Raw genomic sequence first — 21300 nt, 5'->3', positions numbered from 1 at the left:
GCACAGGGTTTCCTTCGGGGTGGTTTTTTAATGGCCTTCCTATTGTGGTGAGAGAAGTGATACTGGGAGGAAGTTTTCTGTGGTGCAAAAGAAGTGTCTTGGTTTCAAAATGATACTCCTGAAATCAGCCTTATTATCAGCATTTAGGAGGTGACTATTAAAGAGGCAGAGCAAGACAAGAAACAAGTGGTGAAGTTGGAAATGTCTCAAATGGTCAATAATTCCTTCACAGAGTCTGACTCATTGCAGCTTGTATAGCAAGATGCTGCCTCTAGGAATTCCTGCTGATTTGTTGCTCCTGTTTGGAGAATGATGTTATGTAGTGAAACTCTGTTGCAATTACTGGACAAGGTAACCCATTGGTTTGTATGGTTGCCTTTTGAACCTTCCTTTCAGGTCAATAGACTTAACTCAGTGTGTTCAAGCACTTGGGGTAGTTTTGTTTTAAATGCAGTTTGTCCATTTGAGGATGACTGCATGGATCTGCCAAGAAGTGTCAGGTCATTCAGGTGTCAGTATCTGTCAAGTGTTTCATCCATTGTATTGGACACTGAAAACACAGTGCAAACAGATCAGAATCTGGCTCAACATGATAAGGCAGCTTAATGCACTTGTAAATTTTTAATGGTTCACAGTTTCTTCATTAAGCCAACATCCTTCAGAAGGCTGGTGGGGCTCTTTTGAAAGAATGGAAGAACAATTTTGGAAAATTTGTAGCATGCATAGAATCCTTAGTCTGTTTATGAGTTCATTGTTTTTACTCGTGTATGTCTTGCTGAACTGGCAGGTCAGATCGCCCAAAATCAGGAGCTGCATGGACCAGCACAGCCAGAGTTTGGATGACATCCGCCTTTACAAGCACCAGCACCCGCCACTAAGTGCCACACTGTCTTCAGACACGTCCCACAGCTACACGTTTGGCTGCAGCCTGGAGGATAAGCTGTCTATCTATGGCTGTGTTTATTCCACAGCAGACTGCAAAACCAAGTCTGCCCTTTATGGGAAGCGGTCCATGAACTGCCTCTCCTTAGATCTTCTGGGAGAGGATCAGCTCCCAGAGGAGTTTGTGGTATAATGAGATTGGAGCTCTTCCATACCAGGAAACAGCTCATTATGGAAATATATACCTCATTAACACGCATGATGTCACTCTGGTTCTTGCAGAAGATTGTGAACGGTTTTGTTATTCAGCTTCGTATCAGGAAGTGACATCACTTCTGCAGACCTGACTACAGGGCAAATCAACGAGTGTAGCACTTAACGTTGACATTGGAAGTGTCTGTCTGAGCAGAAAATGGAAGTGGTTTGCACTATTAGCAGTGACACAACCAACATAAAAACCAAAAAACAGTGGACCAAAACTGATGCTGAGCTTAGTAAAGCAAACTCTGTCTAAATGGATTAATCAGAAAGAAATTTAAAGTCTATGTCAGTTTATCTTCCTGCCTTTCTCTTGTGGTCCATGTCTGTTAATGCTAGTGTACAGATAGTTTGGCTGTCTTGAGTCTGTGGTGCTGCAACACTGCCAACAGCTGTCAGGCCAGGATATACTCTGAGCACATTTGGAGGGCTGTGTATGGAAGTGTCTGGCCTGTTTCTGTTATAATGAGTGCAAGTTGCCTATTTGCTTCACTGGGAGCAAGACCTGCTCTGCCAGGAGTTTATTCCTCTTTTCTTTGTTGTTGTTGTTTTGTTTTGTTGTAAGCATCCAGCCAAATACAATGTGCGGCCTTTTTTTTTTAAATTTACTGCAACAAATGGAACTGTCTCTCAGCTGTCTAGTATTGCTGTGATGCAGATTGATAAATAAATGCTTATATCCTTGGGGAGATGGGGAGAGGATAAAACAAATGACTTGGCTGCTTCTGAGAGTACAGAAGACAAGTTAAGAGTGTTAATTGACTGGCTTTTGAAGACAGGAGTGTGACTGGAGAATTTGTCCGGACATGATCACTCCTTACTTTGATTCATACTTTTATGTGATTCTTGTTTTGTTGTTGTTTTTAATAAATCTGTTCCTTAGAATTTTTTCCTCTGCTTAGAAGACAAGTATGGACTGGAGAAAGTTTCTTTGTAAGGACAGACAGAGTGACTGTGTCCCACTTAGTCATGGATAGGTCATGCAAATATGTGTGTGTGGTGCTGCAGGGCTGATGATGGTGGAAGTGTAGGCTGTTTGTGTGCCAGACTAAGGGTACTTGTTTGGTGATCTTGAGAGTGGTGGAGCTGGCTGTGCTGGCTCTCACTAGGAAAATAATAATAATGACGCTTGATTCAGGCATTTGGTGTGGAAAATATCCTGCTACCTTGTTAGATACAAATAAACATATGTTTGATTTCCTCCCCTATCTTTCCCCAGTACCTCCTCCCCTCATCAATTCACAGCATTTCAGAAGCTTGTACTTGAAGGTATGTGTAACCTCTGCCCAGCTTTTGACAACCTTGCAGATGTGTTTTGGCAAATTCTAAAAGCCAAGGGATGCTATTCTGCTGGTTGAGGAAGTGTGTGTTGTGCAGAGGAGGGATAGGAAAGCCAGACCACGATGAGGAAGGTTTGAGCTGCTGCTTTGATGGCGGGCTTGCAAACTTAGTAGTTGTATGGTAGATTGCATTCCCATAAGCTGTCATCATCTTACTATTTCTATGCAAGTGTGGTGTAGAGACAGAGCACACAGGTGCCTCTGCATTTGCTGAAGTGGCATCAAGGGCTGTACTTCTTCTGAGATGAATCCAGCACTAAACCCTAGCTGTGCGCTTGAGGAATGAACGGTGGACACAGACTCACTGCAGCCATGACTTAATTGACTGTGCCCTCTTTGATCATGCTGTTCTTTCTTTTTGTAATGAACAATTAGGAACTGTGTGTTCACTGTAGCCTCTTTTCCTTTCTTCCAAACAAAGCCAAAATGCCTTTACAAAGTACTTGAGGTATGCTTACTGCATCCAAAATAAACTCTCCTAAATGGATCTAAATGGATAAAGTAAATCTGGCTGTCTGCTCTTGAGCAGTCCAGTCAAGCCTCCCGCTGTCTGTTGCTCCCTGTTACCTGGGTCCTGTTTGGCTATAAGCCATGGGGGATGGGCACAGCCAGGGTCCAGGAGGCCAGTGGCTGCACTGCAGGGAGCAGCCTTGCAGCAGTGCAAGAGCCTTGCTTTTGCAGCCGCTGCAGAGCTGGAGCCATGGGTCTTACTGCAGCAATGCCCATCTGTCTGTGGAAACAGTGGGGGGGTGGGGTCTGGAGCAACAGCTGTGCTAAACTCTCCTATGGTTACTTGTGGTTCTAGCAGTGGTCGATCACAAGACAAAAAGGTCAAAAATCAGTGCGCGTAGTTGTTTGGAAAACTGTCATAAAATGCATGTGCACCGTGTGCACGCTTGTCTCAAAGACAATCACGCCCACACCTCCTTCAACCTAACCACTGAAGTGTTTATTGTCACCAGGCAGCTTGGTATTCTCATTTTACAGTTACCAGGCTTCCAAAGGATTTGGTGAAGTGCTGTAATGCTGCTGCCACTGGTTACAAAATACACCAATGCCTGAAAACAGTGTAATTGACTTGCATGAGCATCCACTGCCTTGTATGTACCTGTATTTATTCATGGCTGGTGGGGAAGGCAAATTCTACAGGTCTGGCCATCTTCTCTCTGTGGTGTGTGCAGACTCCTCCACTACTATAAGTGATATATGCATATGAAGGGGAGACCAGACGCTTTTGTGTGTAGACTGAGAATGAATATCTTCCAAGCACTGTGAATATCTATTATGCAATTTTTTGTATTCATATCAAAAAAACCCCACACCTGTTTCTGCTAGTAGTAGATTTTGTTTGTTTGTTTGTATTTGGATTTAGAAGGTCTCTTTTTATTTTTGGGTTTGATAGTTTGGTAGACATTAGTGTGTAAACATTTATCAGTTAGAAACTAGCTGCCAATATTTGTACATATTTGTAAAATACTTGTGTTATAATCACTCTATTTTAATGGTAAAAGTTTCTCCTTTCCATGAAAGGAATTTCTTGTTTAAAATAAAAATAATTATATGTACACCTGCAATAAAGTATGGATAGAAAAAGGTGGTTGTGTAGCTTTTTTTTTTTTTTTTGCGTCCTAGGAGGGTGGTGTCCAATGATGTCTTCAATTTGAGATAGGTTGTAGAAATTAATTTGCTGCCAGACTGTAATCCATATGAGCTTTACTTGTGATGACAAACCCAGAGGCACTGGAGTCAGAACTCCTGTTCCTCCCTGCCATTCTCAGTAGTACAGTGCCAAAGGGGCCTCTGTCAGGTATTAAGAACCCAGTTGAGCAGGTTGGAGTCAGCGGGACACTAATGGGAGCTGAATCTAACTGAAGAGACAAGTTAAGCTGCTTGTGGTGGTTATTCAAGAAAACCAAGCGTGTGAACTCTCAAGGGTGTAGAGAGATCCTGTCAGCATCATCTGTGGGCTGCCTCCAAGGACAGGCACACTAGCCCACATGATTCGAAGTGCTGCTGAAAAGCAGCACTCTGCCAAAGTTACCTAACCTGCTGGTCTGGAGTCTGGCATGGATAAAGGAAAGTTTTCTTTTCTTGGGTTGTAAATCTATGAACGAGTGCCATAGTATGACTATTTGGATCTCTTCTTGAAGAAGCTTGATGGCTGGGGGGACACTTGTTTGTTGTTTGTTTTCTTACTTTCCTCTGAATATGTTATGGACCATCAAAGCTAGCATTCTGAAAAAAAAATTGCTTTTTATAGACTTTGTTATTATGTTGCCCTTATTCTTATGACATCCCTTCTTGTACTTCATATTTCTCTCCAGCACCTGCTATGTTTCCAGTAAATAGATTTTCAAGGACTAGAGACTCATCCATCTTTGGTTTGGGGATGCTGGAAGGAGGTGGTTTGATAACTCATGGAGCTTTCTGTGGAGGTAAAAATAACAGGCAAATATTAAGTCACCTGAATTTGAAGGGCTTTGTCACTTCTCTTTGTTTCTTTGCTTGGCAAGTTATAGTACTTTCTTGCCCACTAGGCGGAACGCTGCTGACCAGAATTAATGGAATGACTCTGTTTCTGAAGGTGAGGCTTCTCATGGTACCGACAAATCTTGTTTGGGTTCAGTAAAGCGGTACGGCGTGGGAGGGGGGCGGTGTGGTTACTGCGCTGGATCTGTGAGGAATGCCAGGTGTGGGAACTGCATGGGGGCACGGTGCGAAAGCTGACGGGTAAGACAACCCAGGTATTCCGGGTGAAGTGAGAGCAGTTCCTCAGTGGAGTTCTTGGCAGTGGGGCCTGAGACACTGAAGGCCGATATAGCCCCCTTGAGGTTTCCCTTGGCGGCAGCGGGGTGAAATGGGGCACGACAAGGTGCCCGCGCCGTGTGGCGGCACTGCCGGGCCCGGCCGCGGGGCGGCGCCCGAGGAGCGCGGCGGCCCCGGGGCGGCGCTGCCCGCCGGGTCTCCGGGCGGCCGAGGGGTGCCGGGGTGCGCCTGCCTTGAGCAGCCGGGGGACACCCCTCGGGCAGCCTCTGCCAACACACTGCGGGCCCAGACTGCCTGCCGCCCCCGGGACACGGGCATGGGCCGGCTGTGGGACGGGGGGCACCGGGGGAGCGGGTTTCGGGCTAGCAGAGTCCAAAGCTGGCGGTGGCCAGCAGGTGTGCCTGAGTCCCGCACAAAAAGTGTATGAAGTGGTTCCAGGTCACGGGTGCAGCATGTCGTCCAGCTCCTGCGTGCAGGGCAGTATGCCTAAACTGCACTGGGGAGAAAGCCTCTGGTAATCCTTGGCATGGGATGCTCCAGCTGTGAAATGTCGATGTAAGTGCAGAACCACCCCAGGCAACTTGGTTTATGGAAGACACGCTCATTCAATGGGATGGTAAGTCCCAGAGGCTGGGGCAGTTGTAGCCTGAGAGGTGATAGCTGAGGCAGCATGGCTCTGTGTGTGTTGTGCCAGGTCTGTGGCTGTAGCTGCCTTCAGTGTCATGCGTGGGGCCATCGCTGGAGGCAGGACAGGGGTAGACGAGCCTTGGGTACTACTCAGTGAGGCAGTTTTTCTTTCCTCATCGAGCTACCTGTGCTCAGGGTGAGCATCTTTTCTGCAGAACCTCTGCAGTGTCAGAGCAGCATCACTGGGTATTTCCCCTAGCTGCACCCGAGAAGTTAGATGTACTGAATTTTTAATTCTGTGCTGAATTTTTAATGACATCTGAGCATGTTTGCAACCACTTGCCCACTGCCCAGCTCCACTTCCACGACCTCCTTGGGGAGCTGAATATTAGTTTTGGGCTGCTGTCTTGTCACAATTGGGCCCTTTTGTCCTTGCCTTCAGCCCAGTTGCAGCTGGGGCAGCTGCCAGAGTGGCTGAGCCCACAGCTTGGCAAGGCACTGCACAGGTACTGGGTACCTCTTGCACAGCACATTCCTGGCATGGCACATTCTGTGGTAGCCGTGGCTGGTGCTGGGCTTCACCAGGAGGGAAACAGAGGAAAGGGTGAATCTGGTTTCAGCAAGGTGCCTTTGGTCAGCAGGGATGGACTGGAGGAAGTGATGGGATGATGGAGAAATGTATGTGAAGGATTTTCCTTCCCCATGGATGATATGATTTCAGTTCTCTCATGCAAACATTTTATAGAGTAAACCCACTTCAGAGTAGTTCCCATCCTTCCTTTGCTGGCATGTTCCTCAAGCTTGTTTTTTAGGGGCACACTCCAGCCCATAGCCATGCTGCATTTTCATGCTCCTGGTCAGCCAGACACTGGCTGTATCTTTCCTTCTGAACCCTGAATTTGGCTCTGCAAGGAGGAGATTGTAGTTGTTAGAGTAAGATCCATGTAGCAACCCTGCATGAAAAGTCTGTTGTTCTACCACAGACATGTAATGATCAAAAATCATATTTATCCTTTCTGGTAGACTGCAGGAGCAGCTGAGTATGGGCCATTGAAGAGCATAGCTGTGGTATTTTAAAATTCTGCTTTATTTTTATTCCTGGAAATAGAAACCTCACATTTTTATTTTAAATCTCATAAATATGTCTATACCAATCTTTATTTTTCTTTCTCCAGTCACTTATGTTCTCAATATGTAATGAGATAATTGAATATGGCATATGCTAGAAGCCTTCAATCTCAAGCCACCATGTGGAAAATACCACTTTAGAAAAAGTAGAATATTCAGTGTAGGAAAAATTACTTTGCATTAGCCACAGAAAGTACTCAACCCCTTTTCTGCAACCAGCTAACAAATACCCTGAGCTGGTTGAAATCATGGCAACAGAGAATAATGATTCCCACATCCACATTCCCTAATAGAGAATGAAGCCTTGACTGTGGCTCGCTCTCTAATCAAAGGCTTTCAGGCTGGAAGACTTGCTCTTCTGCTGGATACAGGCTCTGAGGTTACCCTCCCTTCTGCACCCTCTCAGACACAAGTGCATTCAAAAGAGCTCTGGCTATTGGGATGCAGATTCCTGAGCAAAATCATGTGCTGTACAAAGCTGGTACTTCTCTCTGCTCCCTGTGTAACTTCAGGGGATGAGAGCGAGGAGGCTTTTTGCCCTGTTCTGGGGTACCCACCACAGGAAATAAGGTCTGTGCTACAGTATATTTTTGTTCCTGGCAGTGGTATTGAAATCTTTCTTGCCTGGCTTGTAAGCTGTGCTCCTATATTTTGGGTTAAATGACTCACTGTGTGTGGAGGAAGCATGGGAAGCTAGCCTGGGTTTTATCTATATTGTCCCCTGAAGTGGATCCTTAGCTTTCTGTGTTTGCAGGACCAGCAAAACCAGCAGTGTCTTGCTCCTCTTCTCTGGCACACACAGTTCACTGCTGCTGCAATCAGGGAGGGTTTTCAGCCCATATGGTCTTTCTGTGGCTAATGCAAACTTTCTGCCTGTTGTCTTTTTAATCAGACATGAACAGAGGACTCCCATAATTCCTATGTTAAAGTGCTAATGGATTATGCAATGCATTTTTGGGAGCTCCTGTTCTTGGGATGGTCAGGAAGGACATGCCAGTCACCAGAATGGGTATTAAGGCAGGTGAAGCACCTGGGGGCAGGGTGATAATGTTAGTATTGCCAAGTTTGACTGCATTTCTTGCAGGTGTTGCAGTGTTCTAGGTTTTCTTTGTAAAGCCCAGCTTCCCGAGTCATGCTTTAGCATAAGGCTCACACCTTGTAATAAGAAAAACAGATAAAGCTTCTTAGCATACCTGATGAAGGGAAAATTTGGCAGTAGGAGTGCTCAAAGGGCCCAGGCCAGAAGAGCAATAGAGAGCCCCAAGTACAGGTGAGTTTTTAAACATCTAGATCCAAACTCATGCTTATGCAATGCCTTGAGGCTGAGAGTGTGGACACCACCTCTGGAGAAGCTGTGCCCCAGCCAGTCCCAGCCCAGCCTGGCTGCCAGCACTGGCATTCAGCTGGCCACGTCTTGCAAGAGGATGAGTGGCAGGGTTTGCTGTGGGAGCAACTTGGTATGGTTTTGCTTAACATGTGCTCTGCAAATAACAGAGAGGGTACAAACCGTTGCTTTCCAATCTGCTTCAACACAAACCAAATTGAGATCAAACATTTTGAGAATTGCTGCTGAAAAATATAGGGCAAGCATGTTGCCACAGCCACAATGCTGTTTTTATCCTGTTTTCAGAATGAACGCAGGCGGGTAGGAGCCCTTGCAGGCTGCTTTTCTCAAGGACACTGCCCAGGCAGTAGCTGAGCTTTGAGACAACTGAGAATCTTTAAGATTAACAACCTTTAAAGACTCCTCAAAGCTGCTACTCCAGACTGCTACTGCCTGAATCTGGGTCTGCTTCATCAAGGCAGTACTGAGGCCCAGAGTTGCCTCTCTAACTCCAGGCAAGTGCCTGCAAAGCTCCAAGTACAATTTCTTACCATTTGAGGATGAATGGATAAAATGGAGAGCCCCACAAGTCAGTGACAGCAGGGACAGCTGCTTCAGTGGTGACATCTTAGGTGTGGAGGAGCATGAGGTGGTTTATGGTGTCCCTAAGCTGGTCTCCTCTGCCTCAGGGCAGGGCCCTTAAAGGGTGGATCAGGTGTTTACCTTGCTGCAGCTGGTAGCAGGTCCATGTGGGGAGTGCTACAGAGGAGGGCAATCAAAGTATAGGAAATCAGTTCTCTTCTGAGGAGAAGGTCTCAACAGATGCTCTGGAAGAAGTTACCAGAAGGCTTGGATGTCATCCTGTGGATGAGCTACCCAGGAGAGAATTAAGGAAAGCCTTGCTGGGGTAATGGGGTAGGGCTTGTTTGCCTCTCAGTCTTTCCCAAATGTTCACTGTAGGAGCCATAACCTACAAGTTGCTGGGATGGAAATTGCTTCTACCTTCCTCCTGTCTGGTGCATCCTAATGGTGAAGCTGCTGTCTTTTCCCTGTAATGTGCTGGTGTAAGGAATAACTTGCAAGGACTGCAGGTAGCAATGACATGGGTAAGGGCAGCAGTAACTCATCAGGACCTTGTTAAGTCTTCTGTTCTTACTGCATCATTAGGACAGGGCTTATTCTATCTCTGACTGCCCTAATTTTATTTCATCTGTGTCCCTCATCTTACCTGGAGCTTGGTATTCTCCTGGGAGAACAGCTCTGCACTCCTGGTCTCTCAAGCTGGAGAATATCTTGGCTTCACACGTGTCAGTTGTCCAACAGTATCCTCTCCAGGGGTACATGTGCTGTGATTGCTAGTCTGACCTCCTGGGAGCAGTGACGTCTGGCTGTGGGCCCCAGATGCCTGGCAGTGTGAGCAGCAGAGTGAAGGTGGCAGCTCGGGATGTGGCAGTGGGACATCTGCAGGGACTGACCTAGTGGCAGTGCCACTTGGTGAGTGCGAGTGGGAGACACCACAGGACTTCCCCAGGAGACTCTCAGACCTGCTCTGTCAAAAACAGGTGCCTCAGCTGAAACTCTTGCCATGGTCTGGCAAAATCTAGCGCTAAAAATGAGACTTGAGCTGCCTCGCGCAAAGTGCCAATGAAATCTGAACTCCCAGGGTTGTTTCCAGGGCTTCAATGAGTTAACATTGTATGAGTCAGTGTCACCACATCTCCACTATCTCTGTGCTTGTCAGACCTTTATCAGAGCTCCCTCAAGACTCTGTGCCCTTTTCTCTTTTTCTCTTTCCACCCCTTCTGGGAGGTAGATGGTGTCCAAAAGTCACTGGCCTTCTTGGAGGCTGGATTCTTTTGCTTTCTTGTGCCTGTGGTGGCATGTCTCCTTGCCTTCAGGCTTCCCATCACCACACTGTCCTGTGACTGTGACGTTGTGTGTGGCCCAGAGCACAGCTGGCTGCAGGCATCCATGCCTGGCCACGTACACAGGTCCTAGTGGGGCCTGCCTGGTAGTGTGTAACCCTCTCTGGCTCTCACAGAGCACTTGGGGGTGTTGGTATCCTGAGTGCTTGGCTGGCCTCCCCAAAAAGGTGACCTGGCTGAAGGCAGTTGGTGCTGCTCATGCAAGCTCCACAGCCAGACTGGATACAGTCCTGGTGATACAGTCAGGAGGCAGTACCTGTGTTCCCAGCTTCTCCAGGTGTTGCATTTCCCTGCTATGTAACTTGACCAGAGAAGGTTTTTATCTGGATTTCAGGACCCCTCCCAGGACCTGCACAGTGACTGTGCAGATAGTTTTCTTATCTTTCTCTGCTCCTTGTCCCCATGCAACTGCACATTTCTACGTTTTTGTTATTCACCAATTCTTCCGCTTTTTGTCTGTATGCCACAGGAGCTGAGCTAATGACTTGCAGCTGGGATTGCAAAGGATGATTTCACGGGACTAAGGTAGAACAGTTTAACTTAGACCTACCTGTGCTGAAAAACTGTTGGCCTGTTTCTTGCAGCCTGAAAGTGGCTGTTGCGAGTTGGTTTCAATCACATGCTGCCTACATCAGTGTGTCCATTCTAAGTCCTCTCTCCTTCACATGGGCAAACAAAAGAGCTAATGCTGGTGAATGTGCACGTACATGTGTTCTGGCATCACAGTCACATCCTGCCCACTGCTGTTGCAAATGTTATGCTGAATTTAGCAGATAAACCAAGGGGGGAGTTAAAGAGTTCAAGAAGTATGTCGCTGTAGTGTTTTGGCTGATGTAATGGGCTTGCTACCACAAGGTCTTTCTGGGGTCTAATGGAATCAGGGAGCCAGCAGCAGCAAAAGACGCTGCTGTAATTTCCAGCTGGCACGTGCCCATGGTGAATCTACAACAGCTTTGCACAAAGAGGCATAAAGTCTATCTTCTGGATGGAAACTGGGAGAGCAGTGGACTGGGCACATGTTTCTCCATAAGGCAGCATCAGTAGGGGCTGTCCACAGGTGCGATGCCCTTTACGGATGCCCTCGCTGGAGGTAGCCCGGCAGTGGCTGTTGCGCTGCCTGACACCTTCCCAAAACCCAGTTTGTCATCCCTCTGTGTTGAGCCGTGTGCCATCTCCATGAGATGTCCCTGTTTGGACACTGCAGTATTGAATTGCCTGTTGTGAACTTTGTCCTGTCTCTGTTGGGAAGTGCTTTGTGCAAACCAGACACCATGAAATAACTTGTCAGGTCTGACTGCATAAGCTTGGTTGTGTTAGGAGGCATGTTAAACACCAGCTAGCCATTCTTTATGGATTCAGCCTTGGCAGCAAACCCAGCAGAAGCTGCATGGGCTCCTCCCCCAGCTCCTTTTGAAGTAGCCCCTGAATGTGTGCATACATCCACCCATGCTGAGCCATGCCCCTCTGGGAGGGCTTGGGACATGGGTCAGGAGAACAGGAGCCTGGACACCTGGACCTCAAATGCAAACACTTGTCAGAGCACGTGTAATGCATATTATGCTGGGAACATTGGTGCTGCCTGGCCAAAGCACATAGAGCTGGAAGTATTGGAGGCCCACAGGTAAGGCATAGAGGAGGACTGCTCCCTAGTGTGTCGACTGCCTGCAAAATGCTCCCATTTCTGAATTGGGTTGTGTGTTTATCCTGGAGCTTGTGTAATTCAAAATGCCAGACCAGAACATGTAGTGGGCAGAGTCTGTGTGCATGTGTATGTGCTCAGAAGGAGGTGGAGTAGGCTCATGCTGCAGAAGCCCAGACATCTGAAGTGAGGGAGGAGCTATCATCTTCTGTCTTTGGAACTTCAAAGCTTCTGGTGTGGCTTCCAAAACTTCTTACAGTAATGGGGTGGAGGATTTTTTTTTAGTGGCTTTTGTTTTTTGATTTTTTTTTCTTTTTTGGTTGTAGTGTTTTTGGTTTATTTGGTTTGGTCTGGTGTGTTTGGTGTGGGTTTTTTGTGGTTTTTTGTCTTTTGGCTTTTTTTCTAAATTTAGAGGGAAGGAACTGATTAGTAAAGTCCAGAGGAAAATGGGAGAAAAAACCACTCCTTCTGGTGCTTGCCTTTAAAACTACTGGGCACTGACTCATCCCAGCCAGGATAGTAATTTCATGTACCTGAAGAAGGGCAAGAGAGAACATGTGTCAGAGGGGATACTTGCAAGGATGAAGCCAGAGGAGCTGGGAGAAAAAGGGATTATAATTTGACTTAACTGTGGTTCCCCAGGAAAATGAGCAGAAATACAGCTTTATGCCAGTCACATGCTCCTGGAGTTTGACAACTATGGATTTTTTTCCCCCATGTTGTTTCCATCAAAGCTGATGCTAAATATTTGGTCCAGATAGCTGGAGTAGCAGCTGTCTCTTCTTTGTTGCTGAATTTAGGTCCTGGTGTTTGAACTGCAACATCTGAATGTGGCTGGTCACTTGACTAGCATTTCAGCAGGTTTTCTAAGACTGATCTCCAAATCGTTAGAGATGTGTCATGTACTGAACAAACCAGGTGAATTTTGAGTATTGCATCATCTTAATCTAGTACTGAGTTTTGGACTCCTCTTCAAAATGCTTTGTTTTATCAATGTCAAACTCTTGGGTATGGAGAAGAGAGCTCAACTGTGGTTTTTTTCCATCTGAGATCTTGGGTAAGAACACAGGCAGAGAGGAGTGCTCAAATGCCAAGTTGGTTTTGTGAAAGGCTGCAGAACCTTTGGCATTTCTGCACTCTGGGCATGTTTGCTCCTCCATGAGCAGATGCTGCTGCTTCTTTGTCTAGTTGGAAGGGACTTGCAAGCCCATCAGCTTGCAACTGCTTCTCCATAGCAGGAGCCAAAAGCCCTTTCCAGTAACCACTTCATTCGGCCTGTTCCTTGCGTTTTGCAAAGGTTTGGAAAAGTGCTTCATAAAATGGAATCAGCAATTTAATAACAAATTAAACATTTTTGTGAACCTTCCAATGCTGATTATGGTTTTTCTAGCCTGGCTAAAACCAAGAGCAGCCTCCCTTTGTGGTGTGGCTGCTGCTGAGACATGAAGCCACGTGGAAATTAAATATATAGTTTTCAAATGTCAGCATAGGTCAAGGCTTTGTTTAAGAGTGGGCAAAAGGCACTGGGTGGTTTAATTACTTCTTTTTTTAACCCCATGATGAGATACAGCACTCCTAAGCAGTTGCGAATCACATCGCTTCCTTGGGCTCAGCTGATAAGAGTGTTCTCGGGTGATGAGGAAGATTAGAGGCTTGTCTGGAGGGGGTCCAGAGTGCTGTGAACTGCAGTGTTACCACTCAGAGCAGAGGTGTTCTCTGTGGACACTGAGTAGAACATTCTGAGGGAACTGTAGGAGCGGCTGGACGGACAACACCAGCCACCTGGATGATAAAAGAAGAAGAAGAAAATACTGAAGCAAGGATGTTGTGGTCCTGAGCTAGCCAGAGCTAAGATTAGTGTATGCGTGAAAAGAATCACAAGGTCAAGCTGGAAAGCCGCTTGAAGCATGGCTGTTCTCTGGAAGCAGTCACGTGGGGGTGTGTGGTGTGTGGGTGGATAAGAAGCATCTGGCTGGCTGGAGAGCTTGGACCCGGAGTTGGTGTAGATAGATATGGGGTAATAAAGTTACGAGCGAGTTCTGCCAAGACAAAAGTCTGTCCCATTTGAATTCATTCACTGCAAATGGTGCAGTGTAAGGACTTTTTTCCGCAGGGAACTGATGGGGAGCTGCTCCTATGCCATATGTCTGTTCTGCCTCACTGCATGCTGCCTTCCCCTGTTCAAAAAGCTGGATGCTGCAAGTGAATTGGGGACAGATTTGCAAATGCTGAAAGACACGGGTTGGACTAGTACCACAGAGCTTAAGGTTACAGCTGGGCAGGTATGGTAGGGATTGAGGTTGAAAAAAATGAGTGAAGAACCTCCACAGCAGCTGTATGTTCTTCAAAATCAGGTCCTTGAGCAATCAGTTCCCCTGGCTGTGGCAAACAGAGTTGGGGCTCTAAACCCTTTGCCTGGACTCCCTTGCTAGACTAGGGAGGCAGAGGCATTGCTGAAAGTGGATCTATCCTGTTCATCCCTTTTCTTTGGCTGCAAGGGAACCACCAACCACAGTTGATAAATTCCATCTGTAATGATAAACTGACAGTGAAATGTGGGCACCAAACTGTACTTTTGGGCTAAATTTTGGACTGGTACTTTGAAGGTTTTTGTGATTCTAGAGAAGTCTAGGCTTCTGCTACCTTTGTGTAGTCTGTGTGTACATGTATGTGTGTATTTTACCTTAGATAAGCACTTGCTGCTATTAGGACTTGGGGATTGGTCTGACAGAGTCCCATTTTACCTGACCTATCTCCAGACCTGCTGGATGTCGTGAAAAGCCAGAGCATTCACATGTACTGGGAGAGACAGGAGCTCAAACATTCGTCGTCAAACTGAATCCAAATTTTCTGCTTTCTCAGAGTGTGCTTGGCCTGTAGGTTAGAGGATGTGTGAGTAGGGTGGCAGGGGCAAGGGGTGCATGGAGTTTGAAAGCTGCCTCCAGCTTTACATAACATGTTCGGGGTACACTGGCAGGAGTATGAGACCCTAGGCCTCTCAGGCAGCTGCCGTGCTGGTCAAGCTTCATGCCATTGACTCCTTGACTAGCTGTTCACTAAACCAGGATGCTGAATACTGAACTATTCACAAGAGCAAATTCTCTAGTATTTGCTGGCTTCTATAATAGGTAGGCTTTTTGAGGAAGAGGTGGAGGCTTCTGGCTACTGTTGGTAAAATGGTCTGTTCAGCTGCTCTGCGGAGCAATGAAGGCAGCAGCATAAACTTGAGAGGGGCGCTGAAGGCCAGTCCCATGGGTAGCTGGGGTTTGTGATGCCTTACATCACTGTGTGGAGCTTCCTACGGCCAGCTAGGGTGCAGAGGAAGGTGATATAGCTGAGCACTGACTGAATGGCCACAGGAGATAGTTGGAGTCTAGGGGAGGAGCATGAGAGCCCAGCAGTGGAAGGTTAATGTGTTGACTGTCACCAAGGTCCATGCACCAAGGATCATGGACAGGAGAGAGCACCTCCTTATATGGAGCAGCACTGCCTCCAAAACAGTGACCCAGTGACCAGCTTGAGCAGGCAGAAGGTAGTTGGGAGTGCTCTTGTTTCAGTACACCGAGACACCATCTGAATGCTGCACCATGCACTCATGGACTTCATTGAAAGTAACTTCTCCTGACTTAGGTAGCTTTCACTCTTACTTGCTTGTGTACCCTTACAACCTTTACCCTTCTTCCCTTCAGTGCATTGCATCTGACACTGGGATTGAGCAATCACATCTCTGTAACCCAGGAAATTCCAAACCTGAAAGTTCTTAGAACAAAATGTTAACCTTCCTGCCCTGCATATCCTGTATGCTCTGTTGTGCAGGTCATACACTGAGCAATAGGCTACACTGACAAGGAAAACAGGAATAGGGAATGTTGCATACTCAGAATTTGGCAGAGTTAATGTCAATGTACAAACTTAACCTTTTGGTACTTGCTCATATTTGAGGGGTTTATTTCTCTGCTCTAACAATAAGTATTGCTGCTTTTTCCCTACCATACAGATTGTAAACAAATACAAAGTTTTGAAGAGCAGTTTTTCTGGAGAAAAGTGCAGCTCGTGACAAGTTGCATTTCTGTGTAACACTTAAAAATGTCAAATCCCTAAAGTACTTGAGGAACTTACTTACAGATGCTGGTGGAATCGGCTAGCCCTTGTCACTCAACCTCTCTTTGAGCTGGAATCCAGGCTGCTTTAGTAGCCTAGCTGTCCAGAGACTACAATGAGCTTGAAGTTGGCTGCTCCTGCATTTCACTTACCAGGCTAACACTCTACGCTCTGACACTTTCTCACCTGAGATTGCTTTGCCACCACTCAGCTTCATAAGTTCCAGTGGCCAAATTCTTTTTGTAACCACCTGTTACTGTTGGAATCAGGTAAAGTTAAAGCATTTTTTACCCTCATGACATTATTTAGGAAAGCAAGTGTTACTACTTGGTTGGATAGTAATTTCTGAGCACCAGAGCACTGCATGCAACACAGCAGCTGTTACATATTCAAGGATGAAATTCCAATAATAGTATGCTACATAATCTCTGGATAAATATTTATGTTTGTGAAGGTTAAATGACTTGGAGTACTATAAACTCCGGACTTCTGGGTAGGCCACTGCAATTTAAGCCTTCTTGCAGTGACCTAACAATGACCTCTCTCCCAGTCTAGGGGCAGAGTAACTGCTGGTGGAAAAAATTAGGATTGGATCTTGAGGCCTCTGCTGAGCAATAATGTAGTGGGTAAAACACATCAGATGTTATTTGAACCCAACTGCTCATCTCAGAACCACTTCTCATCTCTAACACTTTAAACTTCCTTGAAACTTCTTCCAGTGTAACTTCATTCACAAACCCTGCATGATGTTGTCTCAGCACTGGTATAAGAGGGTGAAAGCCACTTGTGGATTACAAATAGCATATGACAAGCTGCTACTTGGTGTTTTATTTGTGTGATGGACAGTTATCCTCTTCTAATCTGCAGGCACAGTTTAAAGGTTGTGATGTGTTTAACTTGCTTGAGAAATGCAAGAGAAACAAGAGGCCAGAGTACTACTAAAACAGTTGTACAAGGTGGGTCCCATTAGGATCTTTAGTTCAGGGCTTCTCAGCACTCATGAAGCAAAAATACCCCCAAACTAGGCAAAGCTGTGGTTTTAGTGAACTCAGCAGAGCTGGGATTTGTTCCAACCATTTAACCTAAGTGTGTTTTCAGAAAGTTGTGTAATCCCTCATTTGCTTCCTAAACTACATTCCAGAGGGATAACAGATATAGCCTTACTCATTTTTCTCCAGCTCACTAATGCCATTATTTCCCACCTAAAACCAGAGAACAGAACTCCATTCAATACAGCTCACAGACTGCTTTACACTCCTGCCTGTTGATAGTGCATTAGGAATGACCCCATCCGTGCTAGATAGAAGAGCAATCCAAAATGACTTCTCATCTTAATCCAAGCTGGGAGGAAGTATTTCACTTGCTGTTTTGAAACACTGGAGTGCTTTAGACTCTTGTCTTCTACCGAGAAAACAGAATGCACCCTTGGCCTTACAGAAGTGAACCATCCTAAATCAGAGCTCTGTTGACTCAGTTCTACTTGCCCAAAGGTAACACACAGGCAAAGCCATGTCTGAAAGTCCAATTTATTTCTCTGCCATTCCACCATGGTTGGTAGCTCTTGTCAATACTTACTATTATGTTAGAAGAAAGAACAGTATCAGCAGGTTTATTGCTTACTAATGCCATGTTGAGGATTGTTTATTTTATCTGGCAGATGATATCTAAAAGAATGGCTTTAGGACAACGATATACATTTCAGTCTGAGGAACTCATTAATAATACTTTAATCCACAGGAGTCTTAAGTTTTATTTTGCTTTACTAGGCATTGGGAAATTTTTTTTCTTGGCTTGTCCTCTCTGAACTTGCCGAGCACGAGTCCCAAATCCCAGAGACTGCATTGATTCTGTTAAGTACTTCTGGCCAGGAGAGATGCACAGCATAACCAACAGTTTAGCATCGCCTCCTAAAAGCAGGGAAAAGGCAAAACATACTTATTTACCTCATTTTCAGTAAGTTATACACTGGTAACGTATTGATCTACACAACAGTAAGCATAGGTTACCATTGCTTTTATGAAGCAGAAGACTGCTCGTGAAGAAAGCTGTTGAAAACAGACAGCCCCTTCAAGGGGAGTCTATATCTAACAGTATGATATTTACCCCCAAGTGTTTTACAGTTTGTAACTTAGATTTTTTTCTCCTTATAACTTCATCAGTTAATCAGCACGTATGTTATGGGCCTGGGCACTTCATTAAGTTTTGCCAAACGTTTGTAAATTTGGGGCAATGGCAAAATGGCTTATTTGTGTGACAATAAAACAAAACAGACTCAGAAGTTTACCAAGAATCATCTAACAAAGGAGGAAATTGCCATTTTCAACATTTGACATAAACAGTGTCACCAAAGTCATACACCAGGCGTGGTTAAAACCAAGCTCAGAGCCTACATATAGCCTCTAAACTCACTTCTCTTTTTGGCTTTCCCTTTTCACAGTAGAGACTCCAGCAGTAGGTGAAATTCAAAGTTTAAGCAAAAATTAATAGTATTTCAGAAGCTCTGAAGAACTATTACCTCATTCACTGTCAGTGCCTTGGAGATTAAAAGCACGAGGGCTAATATTTTCTGGCTGAAGAAAAATGGACTAATATACTATAAAAATGGACACAAATCTGACATTACTGCAGGAATAACACTTGCTTTAAAACTGCTTCTGCACAGATGAGGAGCCAAAGAAGAGGAAGTGTCCCAAACACAGAAAGAAGTTGTAGCACAGTACCATGTCCTGTCTTTCTCCTTTGTCTCACTGCTACAGGGCACAATATTAAGGAATGTGCAATTACTTGATTATACCCTGTAGTAATAAAGACTGAAGTTTAACTTGTCAACTGTACCTGACATGAAACACCAGTGAAATGCAATTTTTAACCTTTACATGACCCTATTGAGATGTTCCTCAAATGAACCTTGGAAACAGCAAGGTTTAGCCAAATTCAGGAGGAGTTCAGAACCCTCACTGTGTACTCACACTCACACTGGCTCCAGGACCAGAGTCTTTGAACAGAGGCCACATACAAGCAAGGAGTACAAGATCATCCTCTAGTTTTACACAACAAAAGAAGGTGAAAACTAGGAGGAGAAATCTATAGTTAAACAGAAATCAGAATAATCCCTCACCTACGGAGTCCTGAAGCAGATGGGTAAGTTTGCTGTTCCGATATGGGACATGAGACCGTTGCTCTGCTATTGCTCCAAGAACGTCGGCCAGGGCGGACAAGCTGCGGTTAATAAACGATGTCTCTCTCAGTGCGGCCCCTGTCACTCCAGACATACCTGGTACAGTGTAGACAAAGGCAATGGTAACACTAAGCAAAGCTGCTTCAAACTGTAATGAGGGGAAAATTCTGTTGCTGTATCGTCTACTTTTGACTCAGCATTTTTAAACACAAATTCTGAACGACGACTTCCAGCCCACCCATGACAAAAGCAAGATGCAGTGGTTTTTCAGTCTGGAATGCCAATAAATTGTTTAATACTCTACACACTCTTTTGAAGAACCTTCTTAAAGAAGGTTCAGTGTCTACAGATGGTCTGAAGCATCTCATGTTGAAGTTGATCTCTTCATCTGTACAATGCACTTCATATGTATTAAGAACAAGGAATCGAGAATGTAGGAACACCTTAAGATCAGACAAGACAAAACACCAGTCCACAATGTCCCCAGAAAGAAGTCTGTTTTGTTTCACCATTTTTTATAATAGGTAACTGCCCCACCTGTATCCCTTAGGAAAAAGAGGGGAGGCACTGATGGCACAAGCTGCAGAAGCAAAACTGTATAGCAGACACAAGCATGAGGGGTTTGTGTTCACCCAAGGCTGTGAGGTGGTGGTTTATGGCATGATTTGCTATAAGGAAATGGATAAAGGAAAATTATGCCCTTCTACCACTCAACCAGCATGGTGGTGTGTAGCTATGCTGCCCCTGAGCAACACTGGAAAGGTTTGGTCTATGCAACACATTGCACCAACTCAGAGGTGCGCCAAGCTCAACTCTGATCAGTCTGGATGAGTGTACAGTTAAGAGTAATTAATTCCTCCTGCCCATTTGAGGAAGAGAAATTTGCTATTAGCGTTTAGTATCACATTATTCAAATTTGAGCTTTGTTCAGGACAGTGGATGAGGTACAGAAGTGATCTGCAATCACTTCTCCTTACCCAGAGCACATGATCCATGTTAGGCAGAGCTCACAGTAGTGGGCTGATCAGATAGGGCTAACAGTTTCCTCTTCTGCCTACTCTTCCACCTCTAGACAGGTACAGGGAGCTGCTAGAGATCCTGTCTTTCCCATAGGGCAGCATTTTCCAAACTGGAGTTCAAGAGGCAAACGAGGAGTTCAGGAGGCAAATGTGAAAAGGCACAGTAATAGCAAAAGCCCCAGAAGTCTGGACAATGAGGAGAAATGCGACTGTGGGAGAGGATGAGGTTAGAGTGGTAGAGTCTCTTGTCAGAGAGACATGGAGCAAAAGAGTTTGGAAGACTTGCCAAAGGGTGGACAACAATCTGTGATAGGATGAATCTCAGGCTAACATTACTGGGGCCATTGTGTATACAAACATCCCCAGACTTCTTTTATTCAAGGAAAGGTGGACTCCTGAGACAACGGACATCACTCTAAAGCAGAAAACTGCAAATAGGTGAGGGGGTAATTGTTTAAACTGCTCCTTATCTGCATTTGGTTAGATGAACTTCCACGAAAGCATGTAGCTGAGTTTTCAAACTGAAACCTAGTTTGCCAGAAAGGCACCACTTGGCCTGTAAATGGCTCGGGATGGCTGTAGAGCTAACAAGGCAGGGTGCTGAAGTGTGTGAGAAGCCTGATGTATTGCTGCTCCCTTAGATTTGCTGACATTTTAAAACAGTTATGAGTTAACAGCTGCCCTCACTTTTACCAGGGTAAATTCACCGGCGCAGCTGATGGCAGAGGGCAGTCTGCTGTGTGTGCTGGGCCACATCTAACACTGATGTTAGCACAGCTCTTCTGGCTTCACTGGAGGATCTGGCCTGCCGAGCCCCAACCCAAGGAAATGTTTGTCCTGGTTTAACTGAGAGAACAAACACACACCCTGTTGCAAAATTACATGTTTTCAGCATTTAGAGCAAATGAAAAAAATAATGTATTATATTAGGTTTCTCTGTAGAACAAAAGTTTAACAGTGAGCAACAGCAAGAATTCTTGGCAGTAAAGTAAAAGACTCTTTCATAATACTGGTTCAGTTTTCAAAACATTATTTCTGGAATGGTACATTTGGCTGCATGGTTTTTCTTGGTAAGAAAGCTTGTCCTTTAGGAAATAATCAAGTTTTTTAAAT

The 21300-nt window shown here is 45.4% G+C and overlaps 2 protein-coding genes across 2 annotated transcripts in view; one reads left to right on the top strand and one right to left on the bottom strand.

Annotated features, from left to right (window-relative positions):
• The window catches only part of FRMD1 (FERM domain containing 1), a 31828-nt gene extending 27630 nt beyond the window's left edge, over positions 1 to 4198 (top strand). The window contains exon 13 of the mRNA XM_027634188.1: positions 788 to 4198. Coding sequence (XP_027489989.1) covers positions 788 to 1075 — 288 coding nt within the window. The 3' untranslated portion in view covers positions 1076 to 4198. The remainder of the gene's footprint in view (positions 1 to 787) is intronic.
• Positions 4199 to 17701: 13503 nt separating this feature from the next.
• Positions 17702 to 21300, bottom strand: part of KIF25 (kinesin family member 25) — a 42390-nt gene continuing 38791 nt past the window's right edge. The window contains exons 14-15 of the mRNA XM_027633974.1: positions 19109 to 19264; positions 17702 to 17897 (exon numbers count right to left, since the gene is read on the bottom strand). Coding sequence (XP_027489775.1) covers positions 17740 to 17897; positions 19109 to 19264 — 314 coding nt within the window. The 3' untranslated portion in view covers positions 17702 to 17739. The remainder of the gene's footprint in view (positions 17898 to 19108; positions 19265 to 21300) is intronic.

The sequence above is a fragment of the Corapipo altera genome, unplaced genomic scaffold (genome assembly GCF_003945725.1).
Source record: "Corapipo altera isolate COAL_440 unplaced genomic scaffold, ASM394572v1 2b, whole genome shotgun sequence".
NCBI classification, from domain to species: Eukaryota; Metazoa; Chordata; class Aves; order Passeriformes; family Pipridae; genus Corapipo; species Corapipo altera.
Note: the sequence above shows the minus strand (reverse complement) of the source record. Positions and strands in the feature narration are given on the sequence as shown.